Source organism: Anabrus simplex, chromosome 13 (assembly GCF_040414725.1).
Source record: "Anabrus simplex isolate iqAnaSimp1 chromosome 13, ASM4041472v1, whole genome shotgun sequence".
Taxonomy (NCBI): Eukaryota; Metazoa; Arthropoda; class Insecta; order Orthoptera; family Tettigoniidae; genus Anabrus; species Anabrus simplex.
Window position 1 is genome coordinate 66,228,330 of NC_090277.1, and position 23,941 is coordinate 66,252,270.

Genomic DNA, 23,941 nt, shown 5'->3' on the forward strand with positions numbered 1-23,941 from the left:
ATATAACAGATGCAAGAAAATATAAACTAACCTCTGAAATCAATGTCGCACACTGCCATACCTTGAGGTGTATTCCATCTTTACTTATAATTGCAGTATTTAGCTTTAAAATCATTTTTTTAAATACCTTTATTTTTAAATACGTCTGCTACAAACTGACTTTCTTTGAAGAACTGGACATACCCAGAAAATCTCCACGACAGATGTCTGGGAATCATCAATAAAGTTTTTAGACAATCATTAGTTCAAAAACACACCCATACAAAAATCTACGAGGCCTTGGCAAGACCTGTTACTTTGCTATGGAAGTGAAGCGTGGACCCTGAGGAAATGCGATGAGAGAAGAATAACTATATCTGAAATGAAATACATGCAGCGAACAGCAGGAGTCCCGAAGTGGAAAACACAAAAGAAATACAGATGTGCTGAATGACAAAAGCAGACCCATATTGGAATACATCTATGAATACCAGAGAAATTGGCTAGAACACCTAAACATGATGGACAGAAGCAGAATTCCCAAAGCAGTAAAACTACTGCCCCGGTGGGAAGAGATCTCTGGGACACCCCAGGAACAGATGGCATGAAAATGCAAATCTTTTGTATAGACCATGACAGTTCTTTTATAGTATTAATATATGAAAGGATGACTTATAAGACAATATTTACGCACTTATGCAGAAAGTTCTTTCATTTTGAATTTTCTTCTCGGAACAGCAGTTGACGGGCATTACTAATCAACCCCGACATTGCCTTCGATGTTAACAAGAACTCTAGTGAACAAAGCTGGCCTGATCACTGCAGTAGACCACATTTCAGACAATGGATTTTTTTTTTATCATCACAAGAGGCAGTTGGACTGACTTTCAAAAGTAAAAATATCATGACGACCTCGCCTTACACGACTACTTTCCAGCGGCAGCTCGGTGTCTATTAGCGACTTATCAGATTTACTACCTCTACTGAAGCCAGAGTTGCCAAATCAGCTACTGCACTCTGCACGAAGAAAGGGTAAATACTACGGAGAGTGAGGAAGAGAGTGGTTTGTCAGCCTCTCCATAACAAGCAAGCGCCGTTACCTACTACCGATCTTTAGTTAGGGTGGTTTCATTATTGCCAAGAGCCAGTTGCGAAGCAAACCCCATTGCTTACTGTCATATCATTCAGTATTATCCAGTATCGCCAAAAGTTCCTGAAACTGGTTCCTTTAGATCATTCATATCATCCAGTTCCAAAATTTCATGACCAACAGGTTCCTTCTGATGATTCATTGTACAAGGTTTGGCTTCAAACTTTCTCCTTAAGGGCACGTGTACGTGAAATATTTTCAAAAAATTCAATTTTTTATTTTCGTGTATTATTTTTTGGAATTCTCTCCTTCAGAATATATATATATATATATATATATATATATATATATATATATATATATATATATATATTACATATGTTAGCAAGCATATTTTGTCCTAAATACTATTTTTTTAAATGTCTGCACTAAGTAGCCAAACCCTTTAAATGTCAAATACTTGAAAATGTCAACTTTTCCACCAGTAAAGATATTGGAATGTGGTAAGTAGTATTTTATGGTTTGGCTGCCATGCGTAAGAACTGATTGCTCTTAAACCTGCCAGCTGCAACGTGTTAGGTTGTAAACAGAAGCTAGTAGCGTGCAAGATATTCTTTATTTGTAAACATTCAGCATTTGCCTGGTGTAAAAATGGTAAACCACAGAAAACCTCCTTCGGAGCTTATTACAACTGTACTACGGCTTAGCTACAAGGAGAAACCAGGGTAATTTGGAAGCTATGAGAAAATCTTTATGGGCTAGTTTACTTCACAAAGCATCAACTGATGACCACCCACAACATGTGTTATGTCCTCCAGGTACAGACTCCTCATGTGGGTACCAGAGAGCAAAGGCTGAGGGTAAAGATTATTGTCATAAACATTCATTATCTTATGCTGTTGCTGAAGCCATAAAACCAATTTTTATAGATCTTAGTGCCAAAAATCTCTTTTAAAAATGTTTACATGAACGAACACAGAACCGTAATGAGAGTTTCCCTCATTGCATTTGGGAACGTGTGCCAAAATGCATATGTGTAGGTCTTCCCACTCTAAAAATGGGTGTATTGGATGCAGTAATCGACTTCAATGCAGGTGCTGCATCTAGATGTAAGGTACTGGAGTCTATAGGAATGTCTACAGGGGAAAATATAGCCTCAGCATTAGCTGCAATTGATCGTCGTAGGGTAATTAATGCTGAGAGGGCCGTATTTGAAAGCTTGAAAGAAGCCAGAAAAAAGAGAAGGAATATGAAAAATCAGCAGGATGATGGGTGTGTCCTCAATCATGAGGAATATGGAGTGTAATGCAATGAAACTGGATGGGTTGGTCACAAACTAAAATTTTTTTTTGATTGGCTCTCCTGAAAAATTGTATTTTTTATAATACAGTGAAACTCTGTTAAGAAGTTTTTCAAGGGACTGGAAAAAAAAAACTTAAGCAGGAAACTTCTTAAAAGGGGTATTGCCCAAAAACTTATTCTGCACTTTGAAATACATGTGAAACACACATCCAACAGATTTCCTTGTTTGTGAACAATACCGAAATAGGCCGATATATAAGAGCTGCTTACAGAAAGCCACAATATAAAAATTTGATTATCATGACAATATTTTTAGAGATAAAGTAAAATAATTGAACATACCATATTATAAATATATTTGATAAGAGAAGGGAACATATTAAGTTATATAAAAACGTTGCAAGGTTTGATTATTTTAGCAGGCAGAACAGTTCCCTTTCCTCCAATCTTACACTCTCTGCTTCGCAACAAATTGTTTTGTAAACGAAAACCAAAAACCCCATGGCACTACAGCCCTTGAAGGGCCTTGGCCTACCAAGCGGCCGCTCCTCAGCCCGAAAGATTACGAGTTTGTTTTTTTTTTTTTTTAACAAAAAACAATATACATATGAGTCTCCACCTTATCAATACAAATTTATTTTACATTAAGCTGGTAAATATAGTCAAGACTAGTTTCGACCCCTAGGGGATCAGATCTCAACAGGCAGCTACAAAGAATGCACGGTTCCAACACCTTACATACTGTACCTTGTTTTTACAACATATACGCTTCCATGATAAAATCAACGTGCATCAAGACGCATAATTTCAATACGTTCTGACAAATGTCACCAACTTAAAACATCATGACATATGGATGGAAAAACATGCTCCATTAATATATTCAAGATTTCTAATAACTCCAACATTAGTAGCTGCCTAAAATATCTCCAGATATATAACTAAGTATTACCTGATCTGCAAGCGGATTATTCAAATACTTACCTAACCGTTTTTTACATATAAATAATTTTACGGACCCATTTTATCGGAACACTATATCTAAGACTGTTGTGAAAAATTCGTCAACCCCATTTATTCCAAAACAATGTACATGTAGCACCACATATCAATAACATTAATGTAATGTGTTTTTAACCAGGCATATATGGCATACATATACCACTGTTTTAGCTATATGTCCATTTTAACAGCATTATTTAATGCCTATACTAAGCAAATAGTTTTTATTTAAAAAAAAAAAAATTTTAACCCTATTCCAAGACTCAATCAAGAGTAACAGGCTTTATAAACTGATTTTAGCATCTAAGATATATGCCAGTAAGGTGTTACATTGATATTTCAGTCAAAAGTGTTCAAACCAAGTCCTACATTTTCATATGACTAATCAATAGCCAATTTGTGTAATTTATGAACCAACTTTAAATGTATATTGTTAAACTTGCCACTGTTGATTTGCACAAATGTATATATATATTCCACATTGTATAACCCAAAAAAATTGGATGGTAGTAGCATAAAAAATAATATGTGTCTTCATGGATGATGCACACTAGTCAATCAACTACCAGCTGCCTCTGTGGATCAGCGGTAGAGTGTCGGCCTCCGGATCCCAAGATAGCGGGTTCAAACCCGGCAGAGGTAGTCGGATTTTTGAAGGGCGGAAAAAAGTCCATTCGACACTCCATGTCGTACGATGTCGGCATGTAAAAGATCTCTGGTGACACATTTGGTGTTTACCCGACAAAATTCATTAAATCTCAGCCATAGACGCCCAAGAGAGTTTCGGTTTACTCGGTCTGCCATCTAGTGGGGGCCTAGAGTAAAACGGAACGTCGAAATTGACGAGCAGACAGCCAGATGGCGTCAAATTGAAATGTCTGCACACGGTAGCTGAGGCCATACGATTATTATTATTATTATTATTATTATTAATCAACTACCTTCACACTGTGTGCTAAAAACTCAAAATTGACACATACAATAGCCCAAATGTACCAGACATACCAACATTAATGATCGTTTCAAATTAATTTAAGCTTTTACCACTACATGTGATGTTTTTGTAAATAATACATTTTTAATGCATGTCAACTGAGGATGACCCCCTAGGGGTCGAAACTAGTCTTGACTATATTTACCAGCTTAATGTAAAATAAATTTGTATTGATAAGGTGGAGACTCATATGTACCGTATTTCACGGCATAATCGTCGCCACCGCGTAATCGTCGCATCCTTTATTTTTAATACAAAAATCGGACTTTAAACCTTTAATTACATAATCGTCGCACGTCCAAATTTTGTTCACTAATCTGGTTAAAAGGTAAATGGAACTGCAACGTAAGTTGCACATGAATGCGCAATTTAAATACGTGTATGGTTTATGGGCAATTTGGCAACACAGTCACGTTTGCGACATGTTGCACAACGTATAAATAAATAATACCGGTATATGTACAATGCATGGCTTACCGGTAGGCTATCGGCAGTTTGACAACGTGGTCGCGAGACAGTGTACTATTTATTCACCACCTACATATTATGAGTTCCCATTTGAAATACGTAAGGCTGTAAGTTATCGCTTATCGGCAACGTCGCCAGGAAATACCGGGTAGGTAGGTTGAGTGGACCTCGAACCAGCCCTCAGATAGAGGTAAAATTCCCTGACCCGGCCGTGAATTGAACCCGAGGCCTCCGTGTAAGAGGCAAGCACGCTACCCCTACACCATGGGGCCGGCTCCTGTGTTATTGCGCACGAAGTGAAATCCAAGACGATAACGCAGATTTCCACGGAATTATTCAGCTCACGGTCAGCCGAATTATTTACGATGTCTCAGTTGTCATCGCTAGACTCTTATCTTACTACTACGTCATAAGTGTCCGGGCATGGGATGAAAACTTTTATCCAAGCAGTCAAGATAATTATTATCCAATGCTATTAAAGTTTTATTTTATAAACTCGTCAGTAATGTAATGTAAAATCATCAATAACTGGGAAGAAATATTAACCTAATTACCGTATGTTTAAAAGAAATTGAAAAAAAAATGAATGTTTGTTACTGACGTCTCGGAATACAGTCAACTATACAGTAGATCTACACCGCGCTAGCTAGAGCTCCGGTGTGTCGCAACCAACGAGCTAAACTGATAAATTGCTGCATGCTTCCTTGCTGCCTAACAGTATTGGCTGCTCTGGAATGGACAGATCACAGATGCATTTATTTGTTTCAGATTTACGTGATTACTGTAGACATGTGTGCGTGAGAATTTAAGTTTTTAATTGTGTTTGGGGTGTTTGCAGAAATAATTTGTTTTAATAGTGAACAATTACGGAAAGTCATTTATATCGCAAAACATTAACGTGTGAAGCATTTATAAGCGATTATGGGTAAATATAGAAACTATTCTGCGGGCTTCAAGCTAAGCGTAATTGCCTTCGCTGAACAGCACGGGAACAGAGCTGCAGAAAGAAAATTTTCAGTGAGTGAAAAGTTGGTGCGTGACTGGCGGAAAGTAAAAAACAAGCTAAAAAGCACAAACCCTTCTAGACGCGCGTTTAGAGGTCCTAAAACAGGGAAGTTTCCTATAATTGACGAAGAAGTGTTTAGGTACGTCAGTGAAATACGTAACAATGGCTGCAGTGTATCATATGAAATGTTACAAATTAAGGGACAGGAGGTAGCGCGCAAACACAACATACCGGTAACTCAGTTTAAGGCGACTCGTGGGTGGATTAAGGGGTTCATGCGACGACACAATCTGTCAGTGCGAAGGAGAACAACACTAAGCCAAAAGTTGCCTGCTGATTACACGGACAAGATTGTAAATTTTCTCTGATTTGTCATATGTTTGCGCAAGGAAACTTCGTACTTGCTTTCTCAAATCGGTAATGCCGATCAGACTCCAATCTTTTTTGATATGCCTCGCAACAGCACTATTGCGCTAAAAGGATCACGGAGTGTATTAATGAAAACCAGCGGTAGTGAGAAGTTGCGATGCACGGCAATGCTAGCCATTACAGCTGACGGGAGAAAGTTGCCGCCTTACGTCATTTTCAAGAGGAAAACGATGCCTAAGAATATACAGTTTCCCCGTGTAATTCATGTACGAGTGCAACCAAAGGGTTGGATGGACGTAGAACTCATGCTGGACTGGGTTAAAACTGTGTGGAATAGAAGACCTGGTGCACTACTAAAACAACCAGCTCTGCTTGTTTTAGATAGTTTCCGAGGTCACCTCGTGAACGAAGTGAAGCAAAGTCTCACTACAAATAAGACACGACAGATAGCCATTCCTGGTGGCCTAACATCTGCTTTGCAGCCACTAGACGTATGTGTTAATAAACCCTTTAAAGACCACTTACGTCGATTTTACAACGAGTGGATGATGAGCGGCGATCAGCAATTGACGCCCGCCGGAAATATCAGGCGTCCACCCTTGGACTTGTTATGCTCGTGGGTGAAGAAGAGTTGGGATCTTATACCACCTGAACTAGTCTCCAAGAGCTTCAAAAGGACTGGGATTTCGAATGCACTAGACGGTTCCGAAGAAGACGCAGTGTGGCAGGGAGACGAAGAATCTGATACTGGTATTGACAGAGGTGAGGACGGCGCATCAGATAGCGAAACCAGCGATAGCGACACCGTAGATTTGAAATAAATTGCGTACCGGTAAGTCCGCATTTCACAACAAAGCGATAATTTTTTGCACGTGTAATATTTTAACTTTAATACTCAGATTAATGACAATTAACTTAATACGTTCATTTTAATTTTCAGGTTGGAAAAACGTTCGCCGAATTGTTGCGAAAAATTATGAATTTTGTATTAGACTATTTTAATTATTTTGATGTATAAACGCAAATATCACGTGCATCTTAAATTTGTATCAAATACAATTTAGTTATAAATACATTTTTTGAGTAATACAAATACTGGTATTAAATATTCATCGTATAATGGTTGCACCCTACAATTTTTTCGAAAATTTTGGTATAAAAAGTGCGACGATTATGCCGTGAAATACGGTATATTGTTTTTTGTAAAGTAATATCTATCAATACGGAAATGAAACTTATAAACAACAGATTACGAGGTGTCGTGTGGTCAGCACGACGAATCTTATCGGCCGTTATTCTTCGCTTTCTAGACCGGGGCCGCTATCTCACTGTCAGATAGCTCCTCAATTCTAATCACGTAGGCTGAGTGGACCTCGAACCAGCCCTCAGGTCCAGGTAAAAATCCCAGACCTGGCCGGGAATCGAACCCGGGGCCCCCGTGTAAGAGGCAGGCACGCTACCCCTACACCACGGGGCCGGCTTTGTAAACGATGCCGGCTCAATTTTTAAAGCGTTCCAGCCACGCGCTCAACGCGGTAAAAAGGTGCCCTTAATTTGCATGCGGCTTTCTCCTGCATAATAGTCCCACTGAAAGGTATGTTTAAACTTCGCTGCTGTTTAAACCATATTAGCAGAGCTTGTTCTATTTCATCGTACTTTTCAGATTGAACTTCCTTAAAATTTGCTGAAGTATTCCCTGCAGAAGCAGAGATCTCTTCTTTCCTCGCTATAATACCGTTCAAAGTAGACGGCGGCATCCCCAGCTCCTTTGCCAAAGCAACACGGGAAAGTGTAGAGGACGCCACTTTCCTTATAATCTCCACTTTGTCTTTTATTGTTAGCGCCCTTCGCTTGATCTCTTTCCTCGGAGTTGCGCTCATTTTCACTTTAAAAAACTTGTACGTTGATATTACAAGTACAACTAACTTCACCGACTCCTATTCATACTAATTAAGACGCTTCACTATGCTTGGCAATCCATAGCTTAGGCTTACAAGAAGCAAAGACAAGACGTGTACTACAGTTTGTTAGCATGTGCATTGTATTAGGGTGTCCACCAAATCCAGATTTTGAAATTCCCTGACATTTCCCTGTTTTCCAGACATAAAAACAATTTTTTCCCTGACACACAATGACTAAAAATTAAATTATAATAGGATTCCAGGTATGGCCATAATATTAAAATACATTTTGAAACCTTAACATGCAAAAAATAAATGAGTAATTAACGTACATATTTAATTTAGTCCAATTTAATTCACTTTAGGATTTTAAAAAGTTATTACCATTACTGCTTCAGTGAAGAAATTTCTTCATCTCTAGCCAGCAACGACTGTCGAGCTTCTGCGATCACCCTCCGCTTCTTTTCTTCTAATTCTTTCAGCAACAAAGTGGCCTTTCTCTTATTTTTTTTTTTGCAAAGAATCTTCTGCTTTCAATGCTTCACGTTTCTCCTTCAGATTTTGAATATACAAAGCATGAGCATTCCTTGCAGCATGGAGCCATGTTATTAATGGAGACCTTTTCAATTCCACCAAGGTTTAAGATAGCATCATATACTCTTCTTTGTGCTACAAGGGATTCTTGTAGCATGTTCTCTACAATAATTTCTTTATTCAGAGAAAAACCGCGTTCAAGTGAAGCATTTCCATGAAACAATATTAGTATAATTTTGAGAAATGAAGCTAACTTTTCTTTGTTCAAATTTATTGTTGGCAAGACAGTACGGAGCCAAAAGTGATCTAATCTCTCGTTTTTAGAAGACAAAGAATGCATTACTTCTTTGAAAGTATCATTCTCACACACAGAAGTGAACTCCCTTTGTATATGATCAGCTTCATTACCCGAGATCCATTTGTTTTCAACAAAGGCATTTAAAGCTACCCTTAGCCGTTTGCTGCTTAAGAGGTTGCTGGGCTACACTTGGATCGAAACAAGAAATTCCTTTAGTCAGTTTATATGCCAGTGGTGACCGTTCCAGTATCGTCTTGCACAAACCTACCATTCCTCTTAGACAATCTGTGCGAAACACGAATATATATCTCATTTAATCCAGGAGTGCCACGAAGTGCTGCTCTAGCAGCATAACATATGTCAATTTTAGATGCAGGCAGAAGATTTTCTTTACTGTCTAAATTAATTTTGAGGACATTTCCTGAAGACTGCAGTGACTCAGACTTAACAAACCTTGTCATGACATTTTCATTGTTGCAATGAGAGATTCATACAGGAGTGGTGCAAATGGAAGATCTGTCTGAAACTGTTTTAGGAATGGTTCCAAATCTCCAACAGGAGATAATAAAAATGACAACTTGGCCTTAAGTAGCTTATCTTTAACTGAAGTTTATACTATTTTGAAGCTGTTACAGTTAGGGATTTCCTTGTCTGTGTTTGCTCCTTCCACATATTGGTCAACATTAGGTAGAATATCTATAGCACGTTCAATGACTTGCGAATTTTCAAGCTATCTTATAGCACAATATTTCAAAGGAAATACGTTTGAACCTGAATGTGTATAATCAGCGCGTCTTGCTGGAACGTAGCAAAACAAGAAGTGAAGAGCACGAAGAAACTCTGCAATATTCCACTGGGTTTCTTTTACTGCTATTTTATATGAATTGTGCACAGTATGCAAGCCACAAGACCCAATGTTCACCAAAATAGGAGCATCTGGATCATCAATAAATTACCAATATCCTGACGGAACTTTTTATTAACATTTGGACGATCCATTGAAATTTGAAAGAGTTTTTTTTAGATTGAGTCCCTGCAGTGCTCGCAAAAAACCTTTTAACAAATCTGAGGAGGTAGTGACCAAGCAACACGGAATCAAAATAAGAAGTGCATACTTCATTGGTATCAGGATTGAAACCACGAACTACAAGATCCATTTGGCCCATCTGAGAAACTTTATTCAGTGACTCGTCAAAATCAACGGTGAAATGTGTGCATTTATGACACATCTCAAGAACTTGCTTCTGAAAATAGGGAGCCAAACCATGAGTGACTGTATATGCAATTTTTGTTCTGTGCAGTTGAACTTTTGAAGCTATTACAGAGTCTGGAAACATTACTGGGAACAAACGTACACTACCTTCACTGGAACGTAAAGAATGGTGTTGCATGACCGTATGCATGCACCATATAATCTCAGCTTTGGTTACTTGCTCTCTTGAAAGATAATTCTGTAGACATCTCGTCTCTGGTGAACCATCTTTAATGGAAGAAGCAAAAACAGCAGCAGTGGAGTCATATGTGATAGAGTTCGTTGTGGTAGCTGTGGCAGGCAGAGGACAATTTGTGTTTGCGGCCAGGGTATTATCTACCGAGTTTATGTCATTTTTTACTTCACTATTCGAATGTTCTTTTTTTAAATAACTTGAATGGGAAACTGGCTGAAGTTGACACTACTGGCATGCTTCTTTCCTACCATGTGACTTTTTAATGCCTGCTTCCCCATGTTGCTAAGAGAAAACGATGTTTTACATATTATGCAATATGCTGAAAATTTGTCCTGAGGCATGGGTTTCAACCACGTTCTAAAAGTATCATCAAGCATCCACCTTTCATTAAACGAAGTTTTCCTTGGCTTTGATGAAGACATTGTTAGCTGAAAAAAGCAAGTATATTGTAAAAAAAATTAAATAGTCCTATAATCCGCACGACTTTCTTCTAAACCGACAGTTCGCAAAACAAGTGAGCACTGCCTTACCTATGCTGGCAGCACTCTACTGCTTCGATAACAGTTGCTGCAATACAACTGCGGCACAAAGCCCTCGTAAAATGTAACACCCTACTACGAAAATCACACGCAAATCACAAGTGAAAACAAATTCACAAAACTTCCTAAAAATATCATACACTAAAACAAGAATAGGTACATTATTATAAAGTGTAAAAGAAATAACTTATTCACGGCTAATGACTGGCATAAGAACGAGGTTATGGCTGATCGATACCACGGTGTCAATTTTTGCCGCGTCACATTCTTGCCACTTGTCTTGCACGAACTATACAGGGGTATGGGTACACAGATGAACTATATGGTAACACACGGATGTAAATAAAATTACAATTACATTGAACACTATTAAACCTATATACCACACACGCCGAGTTAGGTAGCTTAACCACGTGGTGATGTAGGCAATACAGTTGGCAGACAGGTTTCAAGATTGCGTTCAACCGATATAAATTGATATGAATGGTGGTTTGGGATTGACTGGATCAAGAACGAATACATACAAATATACTTCACAAACTCAAAATCTCCTAACAAACAACCTTCATCTTACAGTGTGATGTCACTTTATTTTATATCTTGTTCTCTATTCACAAAATTACACGTGATATTACAAGCTACTAGTCGTGCCTGAAAACTACCAAACCCCTCTCACGAAAGATAGGTTAGAAACTCAACATGGCGCGGCCCACGGTGTTACGTACGTCAGCGCATTTCATCATCATAATAATAATAATAATAATAATAATAATAATAATAATAATCATGAACACTCTAATGAGCATTAAGTTTAAGTGAATTTCGCACTTTCCCGCATTCAGTCAGTGTTTGTTGTCTCGTTTTTACATTTTACGAGGAACTGACTATCGCACACGTCATTACACAGTAAACATAGTCATCCGTTGGGATGCGGAATTTTGTCTATATGCACATTTTGTTGTGGAAGCCATGTATTTAAGCGATTAGAAAAACTTGAGAACGCAATATAGGCCCAATTCAATATGCTAGCCATTCCCCAACAACACAGCATATTCAATAGTAATCAGATCATAACATTGAAAATTCGATCGATCAATCAATCGATCAATCATAGTCGCTGCTGCTTGCTATAGGCTATCCATATAGCTACTGATTCTATTGGTTACTTCACGTTCGAGATCACACTTGATTTTTTAAATGTTTGATCAGTTTTCATTACAATTTATTCCTGGCATAAAAGACATGCCCTAGATTAATGTTATAAAAACTGAAAAATGTGCTTCTATTAAGGGATAAATACTGTATGTCAATTTTATATGGCAGAACGAATTTCCAGATTTTTTTCTGATTTCCCTGACATTTCCTAGTTTTCCCGTCATTTTTCGAATTCCCTGACATTTCCCCGTTTCCCCGGATTTCCATACGGGTGGCCACCCTGTCTATCTTCCTCACACCCTGGCACTTGCTTCAAGGATAACTGCAGCAAATGGGAAATCTAGCAACTTATTCTTAAGAGATTCTTAGAACCCAGGCCTAAATCGCCCCTGCATTCCTACTGGCTGTCACGGCAACGGACGTAGTTTCGGGCTGTTTCACACAAGTACCGCATGGCCAAGCCAGTATTGAGTTTATTTTCCCGCTTCAATTCTCTTCATGCTATAGGTAATGAAAAAAAACACACGTTCGAAGTTGCAGAAATTAGTGCTTGGAAATGTATCTGGGGTATTACGTGGGAAGTTATAAAGGCGCAGTAGCAACGCTAGCACATCTAAACGTAAACAGTTTCTTTCCCAGCGATAATTTTATTGCTTGTCTCCTCATCCTTGTGCTACGTTCTAATAATGCTATGTAATAATTACGAGTGACACGATAATACCATGTTTAGCACGTATAAAGGTAATATTAAAAAATAACTTTCAATTTTATGCCAACACGTGGTATTGCAATGCCTGTGTGTGCCTCCCTCAACACCCAGTTGGCTACCAACATTTGTTCACCTTTGTAAACGATCAGGATCTTTTGGCCGGATGTTTGGCGGCATGTGAATCAGCTGGCTGCTGGCAAATCGGCTGTTTCCTACATAGTCGCGAAGTTGTTTTTATTCACCTCACTAATAGACACAGAAAATCTAATCAGTTTAGTTCAAAAACGTAATTTCCTCTACAGCAAGGCCCATAAGTATTATTGCAACAACGCCTGGAAGGAAATAAGCAAGGGAATGAAGAATCAGACAGGTTAGAATATTCAGTTTTGTGGTAGGTTAACAGTAATGTTGTGGACAAATGCACTTTACGGTTTTTAATTAATGTTTAGGCCACCTCGATTAATGAATTCACCCTGTCGCGGCCCGCAAATTACTGCATTAAAGTTTTATCAAATCATCCATTGCGTACTTTATGTTTCTTACATAGAATACCACTCTATTTTATTCCGCTAGATGGAACGGTGAAGTGGAAATTTTGACTGATGTATTCGATTCCACAAGGTGAGAGTGAGCATCTGCTGTCCGTGTTGTCACAGCGTGACGTCGTATGGCCTTGGCAGGCCCGCACATGTTCCGTAATACAAGACACACACCGCGGGCGCGCGAACCGTCTAAGACAGGGTGCAACTTGCATGGAGACTGGAGGGTTCTAACCACGGGCTGCTTTGATCGGACGTTTTCTATCTCAAGGGGCTCTAAAATCTGAACTGTTTAAGCGGGAAATATATTTCAAACAGAACACTTTAAACAGGAAAAATCTATATATATAAATTAAGAGTTTTGTCTGTACATTGCTCAGAATTTGAAGATAATGGTATTTCTGTATCGGTCATGTCCATAGTAACAAGAAAATGCACTTTTTACTTTTCCGTAATTTCTGTCTGTCTGTCTGTGTCTGTCTGTATGTACACGCATCACGAGAAAACGGTTGAAGAGAATTTAATGAAAATCTGTATGTGAAGTCAAGGGATGAGCCTCTACAATCTAGGCAATAAATCATTTTACTCACGCTGAGTGATATGGTAATTTAGGGGAAGGCCTAAAATTGAATTCTCAACTATTTATGTTATTAGTGGTCGTATTTTAAAGAAAGCGAGTATGCAAAGTTGGGGAATAAGTTGCTACAATCTAGGCTATCAATAATTGTATTCACGTTGAGAAAAATGGTAGTTTAGGGGAAGGCCTAAAATATATTTCTCAAATATTGTTATTAGCAGTCCTATCTTGATGAAAATCAGTATGCAAAGTCAGGCAATAAGTCGCTATAGTCTAGGATGTAAATTATTTTATTCACGCTGAGTGAAATGGTAGTTTAGGGGAAGGCCTAAAATGTAATTCTCAAATATTTCTTATTAGAGTTGTAATCGATGAATGATACATAACTAGGGTTATATAGTATTAAATTTCCTATTATTCATGTCTTATACATTGTTACCGTACTGGCTACGTTCACAAAGATATTCATGATTTTGGATTTTTGTTACTAAGTCCATATCAGCGCCGAGTAACCAGAAATGGGTAAGCAGTATTTAATGAAAATCGGTATGTAAAGTCGGAGAATACGAAACTACAGTTTATGGTATAAAATATTTTACAAATCATAGTCGAAAGAAAACTGAATGTGAAGGCCTACAATATCGGAAGCTCATAACAATGATCAACAATAACATTACATTGACCATTGTTTGTCGTGATGTGCTTTGTGTCATCTGTTGCCCTTCATCTCCGGTAGATAGGATTACTGCTGTATACAGAGTATTTTTTATTTGATTTACGTCGCACCGACATAGATAGGTTTTATGGAGACGATGGGAGAGGAAGGGGCTAGGAGTGTCTTAGGCCTTAATTAAGGTACAGGCCCAGCATTTGACTGGTGCGAAAGTGGGAAACCACGGAATACCATCATCAGCGCTGCCGACAATGGGGTTCGCATCCACTATCTCTCGGATGCAAGCTCACAGCTGTGCACCGCTAGCCACACGGTCAACTCGCCCAGTCGTACAGTGTGTAACAGCCTGCCTGAATATTGATGGGAAGTAGCTGGGGAGTTAGATAACTTTCTTCTTTAGCATGACGTTCACCTGGTTTATAAATTTTCTGATTCTACTGGTACGTAACACACTGGATCATCATCGCATTCGGGCTATTCAATCCCTACTCTGAGGCACTGATTGGAATGAACAGTGTGCATATTTAGCGGAATAATGGCAGATGAGTGTTCATGGCAATCTGCGGCCTGATCATCCCAGCTCTGGAACTTTGGACTGTTAGATTGGCACCGTAATCAAACCGCAGAACTGTTCGTTAAAAGTGATAAAACGTGCGGCTTTCCATTTGATCGAGTATTTTATATGATAGCATTGCTTTTAATCGCTACATTCATACTTACGTTTTTGTAATGACCTATGTTGATTTCAGGTTAAGAAAACCACAAAGTCAGTCTTTCCGAGACTCCCGTAGCGAAGCACAGGTACATCAGCTAGTATACATGTATCTTAATGCAACTGATCAAGGGACCAAGAATATCACACATCTTAGGCGGGGTAAAACTTCTTACGCGGGAACTTCTTAACCGAGTTTCACTGTATGCATTTTACCATCTCAGTGACCGTTAATGATTGACCACTAAAATTTGGCACGCAGTTTTAGTGTGCAATTATCTGAAAAGTAGACTACAATCATGAACATAGCTCTTTATTTATGAAGCATAGGCCATAAAATAATCAACAAAATTTATGAAAATATTAACAATTTCAGAACTTTTCGCACAAAAGAACTATTTTACGAAATATCATGATGGTAGTCTACTTTTTAGCTACATGCTGTGGGTAGCACATGTAAAAATATCCTTCATATCACACGAGTAGTTACCGAGTTTTCCCTACCGACAGCATGGAGTGATTTTTCAGGCTTAAAAAACATCGCAAGAAATAAACTTTCAAAAAAATTAACAATGAACTTTAACCAATAACTAATAATATAAAAACAATCTACAATGTTCATTCATTGCATGTAATAATTTTTGTCCACCTAGAACAAGTGTATCTGGCCAAATTATGATGGCAAATATAGTGATTTTCCACTATTTTACTATGGTCTTCAGAGACACGTGCCCTTAAAGTAGCCCCAAAGAAAATAATCACTCACTGAGATCGGATGAAAGGGCATGCCATGGAACATTACTACGGCGGGAAATGACACGTCCAGGAAACGTGGTTTAAAACTGCAAATGAAATTGATTGACCTGTATCAATACAGAGTCTATTTCTGGTGTCAAAGTTTGACATTGCAATGTAGTGAGCCAAATTCACTGTTAGCAGCATGACCGCCATCTAAAAAATATTGTTCAATAATACCAAAACTTTATGAAAGAATTATAGAGCATAACATCAGATCCCTTATTGAAGAGAACCTCTTCCAAGAACAGTATGGATTCGGGAAAGGGGGATCAACAACTGATTTAATCTTTACAGTAGGTCAGTTAATATAAAAAGTACTATGAACACAACCGAGATTTGTGGTTAGCCTTTCTGGATATCAAGAAAGCATTTGATGCAGTGAATAGAGAGAAGGTGTGGGAAGCACTGAAGAAAATTGGAATACAGGATGACATGATACACCGGATCAAGAATTTGTATGAAGATACCCGAAGTTAAGTCAAAACACCTGTAGGAATGACTGAAACCTTTGATATAAAATCTGGGTTAAGACAGGGTGGTGTTCTGTCTTTTCATCACTGTGATGAACGAGATTCAGAGAAAAGTTCACCAAACAACTGGAGGTAAGAAAATGAAAGTTATATTGTTCGCAGGCGATATATGCTTGTGGGGAGACTAAAGAAGATCTTCAAGGACAAATAAACTCCTGGGCAGAACCTGCTAAAGAATATGGACTCATATTCAGCCAAGAGAAAAGTGAGGTTATGGTCATGATGAGATACAGGCAACCAATGGGACACATTGAAATGGACGGGAAACGGTTACAGGTGAACCATCAATTCAATACAGTAAAAGTCTGCTATAGCGAGTACTGCATATAACGAGAACTGTGCTATAGCGACGACTTTTTCTGTCCCATCAAAATTAAATATTAATCTGTGTATCGTCCTTCGGTTACAGCGAGAACCCTAACACTGGCGCATCCGTTATTACGAGCGATTAAGCGCGCCAGATTTTTTCCCTTACCGATATTTAAACACCCCAGCGATGATTTTGCATGCGATCGATTACCTTCATCGTTTCCTCGCTACGTGCACTAGCGATTTCTCTTGTCGACATTCGAAGGCGATGTCAGAGTCGATTAGTAATATCCGTCGACAGTTGTTCCGTAAGGAAAATTCAAAATGAAAGAGAATAATATATTTTCGTAATAAATGCATAAATAACTTGTCCGATAACGGTTGTTAAATGATACTGATGTTGATTCCCAAGTCTCTTAGTGCATTGGCACTGCCGGTGGCTCCAGTTAGCCTACGCAGTGGCCTTCACGGTATGCATTAGCCAGCGTATTGGTAGTGTGCTAGGTACCAACTGATGAGCCCACCCTAGCACACGAGGGCGAAACGCTGGCAACCAAGACCAAGAATGAGTTAGCTGGAAAATTTATGTCCAATAACGGACCATTTATGTTGGTATTGTAACGGTTAACCCGTTAAAAATTAAGGCTGACTAAACAACCGCTTAATTTTGAGGCTAAATACTGCAATTAAGTAAGAATGGGATACACCGAAATATGGCAGAGTGCTTGATTTCATAGGTTAGTTTGTATTTTGTCCCGTCTGGTTAAATTTCGGGAAGGCTATTATGGAAATTTATAGCAAGAAAGGTATAATTTCTCTACCGGAGCTTGAAGTGTAGTACGGTTAAGTTAGGATACATGACGCAGTTTGAATAAAAAAACTGAAACGTTTGCAATAAAATGTGATGGATCATCTTCGGTACACCTCAAGATATGGTAGACTGCATCACTGATTTCAGAGGATATTTCATCTTCTCGCGACTAGTTATGGCTATTTCCATGTAAATTTTTCGCAGGAGGTTATTTCTCTACATGCGTTTCAAATGTGTTTTCATGATAGGCTACGTATACGGTTAGGTTAGGTGACGCTGTTTCAAGAAGAAAGCTGAGGTGTTTGCCACAGAAATCTCTGGAGTGATACCGTACTTCTCCGAATCTCATGCAAAAACTCAAGGCTTGTTGCATTCGCAGCCTAACAGTAAATTAATGGATACCACTGGCAACCACGCTGCTTTTCACACAAGACCACTTCTTTACTACACATTGCTACCGATTGTACAGTGTACAGTGCCTGTGCGTTTCAAATCTGCAGAATGGCGTCAAAACATGCGACCCTTCGAATTCTTAGAAAAGCCATGCTTATCAGTGGCAGAGTCATAACGCGCCTATTGTACTCGACGCTTAGTAAAATTAAGGTTTATATACAGGAGGAATATTTTTGTGATGGATAGTCTTATTGTAAAGATACCGTACGTGGAAAAGGTATTGCTGGCAAATTTTCAACGGGTTCTAGTCGATATTATGATGCCAATTTTAAGTTAATGTTTATTAAACACTCAGAAATGTAGAATAATTGTGCAACCACAAGAAAATACGGCATAGGCCTAACTAAAGCCAATATTTCGCGTTAACGCGAAGACAAAGAGCTAAAAAATGCGTACTGTGCAAAATATGCATTCAGTGGTCCACAACAAGGACGCATGAAGGAAGTCTATGAAATTGTGAGGTATGTGCTCGAAAAACGCAAGGGCGGTTGGCCATACCGTGGCGTAATAAACTCGTTCGTTGACTTTCAACGTTCGCGATTAAGCCTATACATCGCTAGCCGTTGAATTTAGCCGCACCCGATAAGCGAGACGTGCGTGTAGCAGTAGCCGGTTATATCTGACACTGCGTAAAAGTAACAGTTTTATAGACAGCAAGAATAATTTGCTGATGGATCGTTGTATTGTAGAGACGCATAGAATAGGTATTGCCGGAAAATTTTCAACGAGTTCTCTTCGGTATTGTGGTGCCAATGTTAAGTTAATGGTCCTTAAACCGGCGGAAATAAAGAATAATTGTGCAGCCACAAAAAAAATGAAATACGGCGTGACGAAAGTCAATGTTCGGCGTCTAAAAATGCGTAGGCCTGTACGATTTTACAAACTTCATTTTAAGCCGGATTTAAATTTTTTGAAGGAAAAAGTGGGGTTGATCTTGGATTCGGAGAAATACGGAACTATATTTTTTTCAGAATGAAATTAAACATACACTTTCACGTATCGGATTACAAAAAATAACAAATAAGCCGTAGTGTGGATATCATCTGCGGAAATGCAAGTTTTGAACTAACTGATTGCCGTTTCATACCGATTTTAAAGTGCATGAAGGGTTTTCCGACTTTTATACAAAAATCGGATGCAACGACAATACGTTATAGCGAGTAAATTTTTTCGCTGTTATGAATTCTCGTTATAACAGACTTCTACTGTATCTTGGAAGTGTTATCTCCGATAGTGGTTGTATAGATAAGGAAATTTCCCACAGAATTCAGGCAGGTAGCAACTTTTACAAAATAGTTAAAGACATAATATGGAACAAGAAAATATCAACAAAATGTAAGAGTCATATGAAACCTATTACGCATCAATCCTGACTATTGTTGCGAAACATGCACCATGAGAAACAAAGATGTTAGTAGAACCCAGGCAACAGAAATGAAATTTGCCCGTAGCATGATCGGCAAAACACGGAGGGACAGAGTCCGTAATGAGGAAATCCGCAAGCAGGTTCAAGTTGTAAGACGGCAGGACAAAATAACAGTGCAGCGACTGAGATGATATGGACATATGCGACGCATGGGTGATAAATTACCAAAAAAAAAAATGTACGATCTAAGACTTGAAGACAAAAGACCAAGAGGGCGACTAAGACTCAGGTACAAGGACATGGTGAAGATTGACATTCAACAGGGAGGACATACTTTGGAAAGCATTGAAGGAGAGAAGTTCAGGGACCACAACTGGTGGAGAAGCCTCGTTTGCCGACCCATCGTTTAAGATGGAACGACGTGGGATATGTATGTATGTAATACCAAAAGGTGGTCATACCACAGCCATACATTCACTGAAGTGGATGCTCGTGTGCCGATTCGTTTACAAGTATGTAAAGTTGTGCTTACTCACATAACCGAAGATACAGAAATTACCTCGTCACATGACAGTCATCACTCAGCATATTCTCACTTAATCCCCTTAGGTGAGACATCTTGAGACTGTTTCGCTCTGGGCCTCTGGTCGATCGTAAAATTTATCGCGTTGCCATGGAATCTATCGCATTAGTTTATGTTTTCCATGAGATTACGCTGTGTATTGTTTTTTAGAGCTGTCACAGCTTCGCGAAATGTAATTCTTTTGGCGCCTTGCACGAAGTTCCCACGCAACCATGTCACGAAGCATGGCTTCCAAACGTAAATCGGCTTTACTTGTGCAGGTATTTCGACAGTTTTAGAAGTGGAGAGCGAGGATGAGATCTTTATCTGACGAGTGGATTCATGCTGATGAAGACAGCGCAAGTGATCCTTAATGTGAAAGGAAAGTTGTTCCAGACCAACCAAGTGACGCAGATGTAAATAATGTTAGGCACCCATTTGGATTTATAAAAATGTAAATAATGTAATGTTAGTATCCCATTATTGAAGAATAATAATTACTATCATATTAGATTGAGTACACATTTATGAAGGAAATGTTTCAATATCACTAAGTTGGGAAAAAATACTCTGGACAGGTTACACATGTGGAGAATTTAGTACCCAGGTAAGGGGTTAAAAAACCTAGCCTCTTTTCACCATCAGTAGGATTTACTTCAGCATAGCTACCAGTTTGTCCATGTTATAAATCTTTATGCTGGATTCCCCTGGCCAACTGTTCAGAAAGACTAACAGCATGCCTAACATTCAAGGCTATTCCAAACCATTTACCTCACAGTTTGGATGGTCTCAGGCATACAGGCATTTCTTGGCCTTCCTGTCTATTTCAGTTTCGATGCTGATTCAAGTGGTCTTTGAGCCCCTAGCAATTTTCTGTTGCGGAGATGTCGAGCAATGCAATGTTGCAAGTCAGCTGCGTTACAGCAAATGCCCGATGTGTGGTGTTCCACAGCTCTATCATGAAAGTGAAATGGAAATCTGAGGACATCCCATTCTCTCCAGCCTGTGCACACCTTTGTTAACCAAAGCTACAGCAAGTTAAAAAAAAAAAAAAAAGATGTTTCTGCTAGACCCTATAAAGAGACAACATATTGTTCCTGTTCAGAACTACTATATTTTGAAAGGTCCAGTTGTGGAAAAATCACTACAATTGTGGAGATTTCTATAGCAATGTTTAGATAAATTTCAATTAGCGATACAAGTAGCTTGATACAAATAACTCAAAATTGACAATTTGAGTTGTCAAACTTTTGAACCAGACCACCGATGTAAAGTGCCACTCGTTAAATGTCAAAAATGTTGTCTTCAATATCAAATATAGACCTGCAAAACTGAACTTACGTTCCCTCAGGATTTCAGTCTCGTGCTCATAGCGGGCATACTCCATTTGAGCTTCTAGTTTCTCCTCCTCCATCTTCATATCCCTTTTAAGGGCATCTTCTTTCTGTTTGTGGAGTTCATACAATTGCTTCCAACGTGTTCCGTATTCATATTCAAAGCTACCCGGTGCTGCAAATCTTGGACCAACCTACAAAAAGAAAATTCTGTAAGTACGATAGCAAATATTTGCACTGAAATCACAAAAAAAACAGGGGGGGGGGGAATATAGCATTTGAGGGGTGGAGGGGGAACAGAACCTTGCCAGTTTGGGGAAAATGGAAGGAAAATTAGCAGTGTCTGCAAAATATTTACACTTGAATAACAATTCATTAAAAAGGTATATTTATTTCATTTTTCAGCTGTTTGCCACGAGTGACCAACAATTGAAGTCCAAGCTTAGTTCTGCAAGACTTTACTAGATAACCTCAGTCTAAGCCTGAAATACACTGCACCACCATAGCAGTATTAGAAGCGAAATCCTACTTTACAATCGCATGCAATTTGTACACGACTTAATTTAGTCACCTAATTACTCGACTTTAAAATATCTTAAAATGCCTCACCAACGCTGTTTTTAAAAATTTAATGTATAGAGCTGTTTCCGTATGCTGCCTTTCCACAGGTTTTCTGATCAGGAAAAAAAAATAGCCTACTAGACTGAACTTATGGAAACGTAAGGTAAAGAGACAAGGTTTGACACTTGCCAATAAAGACAGTTCCAGGTTGCAGTGATTGCAACAAGTCTATAAAATATGAATGGAAAAACACTTGACTAGTGTAATCAAAGTGACCCACCTGATATACTGCAGATATATTTTAACCCGTTCGGTGTGCGATGTGGTGAGATCCGCGGCTACAGGTCGCTTGCTTGGTGGGAACGCGGATATATCCGCCGATTCAAATTATATTTTTTTCTCAGTTGCCAGCCTGCAGAAGTTTATTTCCTTTTCAGCAGCGTATTCCGGATGAGTACCCTCTGATGAGAGTTTTTTCAACTATGTTCTCCCAATACCAATGTGTCATCCATGAGTTGCAACAAAGAATGCAACCGACTGCCTGGCAAGGACCCAAGGCCTAATAGATCCGTGCGGAAGCTTTAACTCATCGCTTAATCTTATCTTGGATGTAATAATATTGCTGTAGAAGGGATTTCTAGAGATTATGACACCGAACAAACACCTCTGATGACATTTTAGAACCGTGACCTGATTTATTATCCCCAGTCTTGAGTTCTACCTTCACGACTGGAGTGTGTGTTTATCGCCTGTTACACATTTTATCCTTGGTATCCGTAATAGTCATTTTATGATTTCCGTCCAAACTGCTGAGACCAGGATTCCATTCGATCCTTTGTCTTACATTTTTTCTGCTAAAATATCTATAACGAATTACACAGCCCCCACAGAGGAAGATGATTTACGGGTCATGATAAAAGAAATGTTGGAATTTAGTGGGGAGAATTGTGCTACTAGTGAAGTTCTGCCAAAGGGGAATTCGTAAGCAACAGGAAATTACCTGGAATAAGTGCTGCAGAGTTTGGGCGTAGCTGATGCGAATGTTCAGCAGTCGCAACAGAGAACACATGTTCGATTCCAGTTCAAGTGGCTATCATGACTGTGGCAGCTGTGACAATAATACCGATTACAATCCAACCATTACTAGTTCCTCGTTAACTTATAGTGAAAATGGACAAAATTTGATCCAAATTTCCAACGTTATGTAAGGAGTTTTTAGGGAAAACAAAACTGAGCGAAATATTTTTATTACTTTTTTATGACAAGATATGCCAAAACATAGCTGAACAGACAAAAGATACCGAGCAGGAAATCGCACACGAAACCCAGTTTAGTAAGATGAAAGGGAGGAATCAAGATCAAGACTGTGTCCGAACAAATAAGGACGAAATAAAGCTTCTTATGGCCATACTGTTGCCGCAGGGGATTGTGGCTTGGTTCTAAAAGGGCCAATGCCATCTTTTATCGAAAACGAGATATTAAGGCGAGACAGGTTATATAACATGACCTGCTTCCGTATCATTATGAACAGATGTAAAAGTCATAACACTGAAGACTGTAAATACTGTAAGTATTACCTGAATTGTAGTGTAATATAGTCCGTTTATGTCACTTAGTAATTGTAGGGAGGCTATATAAACTTGATCCCTCGAAAGCGCTAACCAACATAACAGAAAATTTCGGGAGTATTAGAATTTATTCCATTGTACATCTTTTAAAAAGATGCAAACTTTGTAAATCTATAATTTACATAAACAGAAACATTTATTTCCAGGCAGAGATTGATAGTAAACTGCCTAAAATATTCAGGTGAAAGTTACTGTAATAACAAAAACCAGAGCTTTGCAGTTAGGAAGAAGCCATCTCGATATCACAGTGTGAAAGCACTTAGTACGTTTTTCCACAAAGTATGAAAAATTAAA

The 23,941-nt window shown here is 38.7% G+C and overlaps 1 protein-coding gene across 4 annotated transcripts in view; it reads right to left on the bottom strand.

Annotated features, from left to right (window-relative positions):
- LOC136884875 (hrp65 protein) overlaps positions 1–23,941 on the bottom strand; it is a 300,770-nt gene that overhangs the window by 185,349 nt on the left and 91,480 nt on the right. For all 4 annotated transcript variants that reach the window (XR_010861427.2, XR_010861428.2, XM_067157168.2 and 1 more), the window contains exon 7: positions 21,466–21,652. Coding sequence is in view for 2 of the 4 variants with exons in the window: in XM_067157168.2 (XP_067013269.2) it covers positions 21,466–21,652 (187 nt within the window). In the remaining 2 variants the exon portion in view is untranslated. The remainder of the gene's footprint in view (positions 1–21,465; positions 21,653–23,941) is intronic.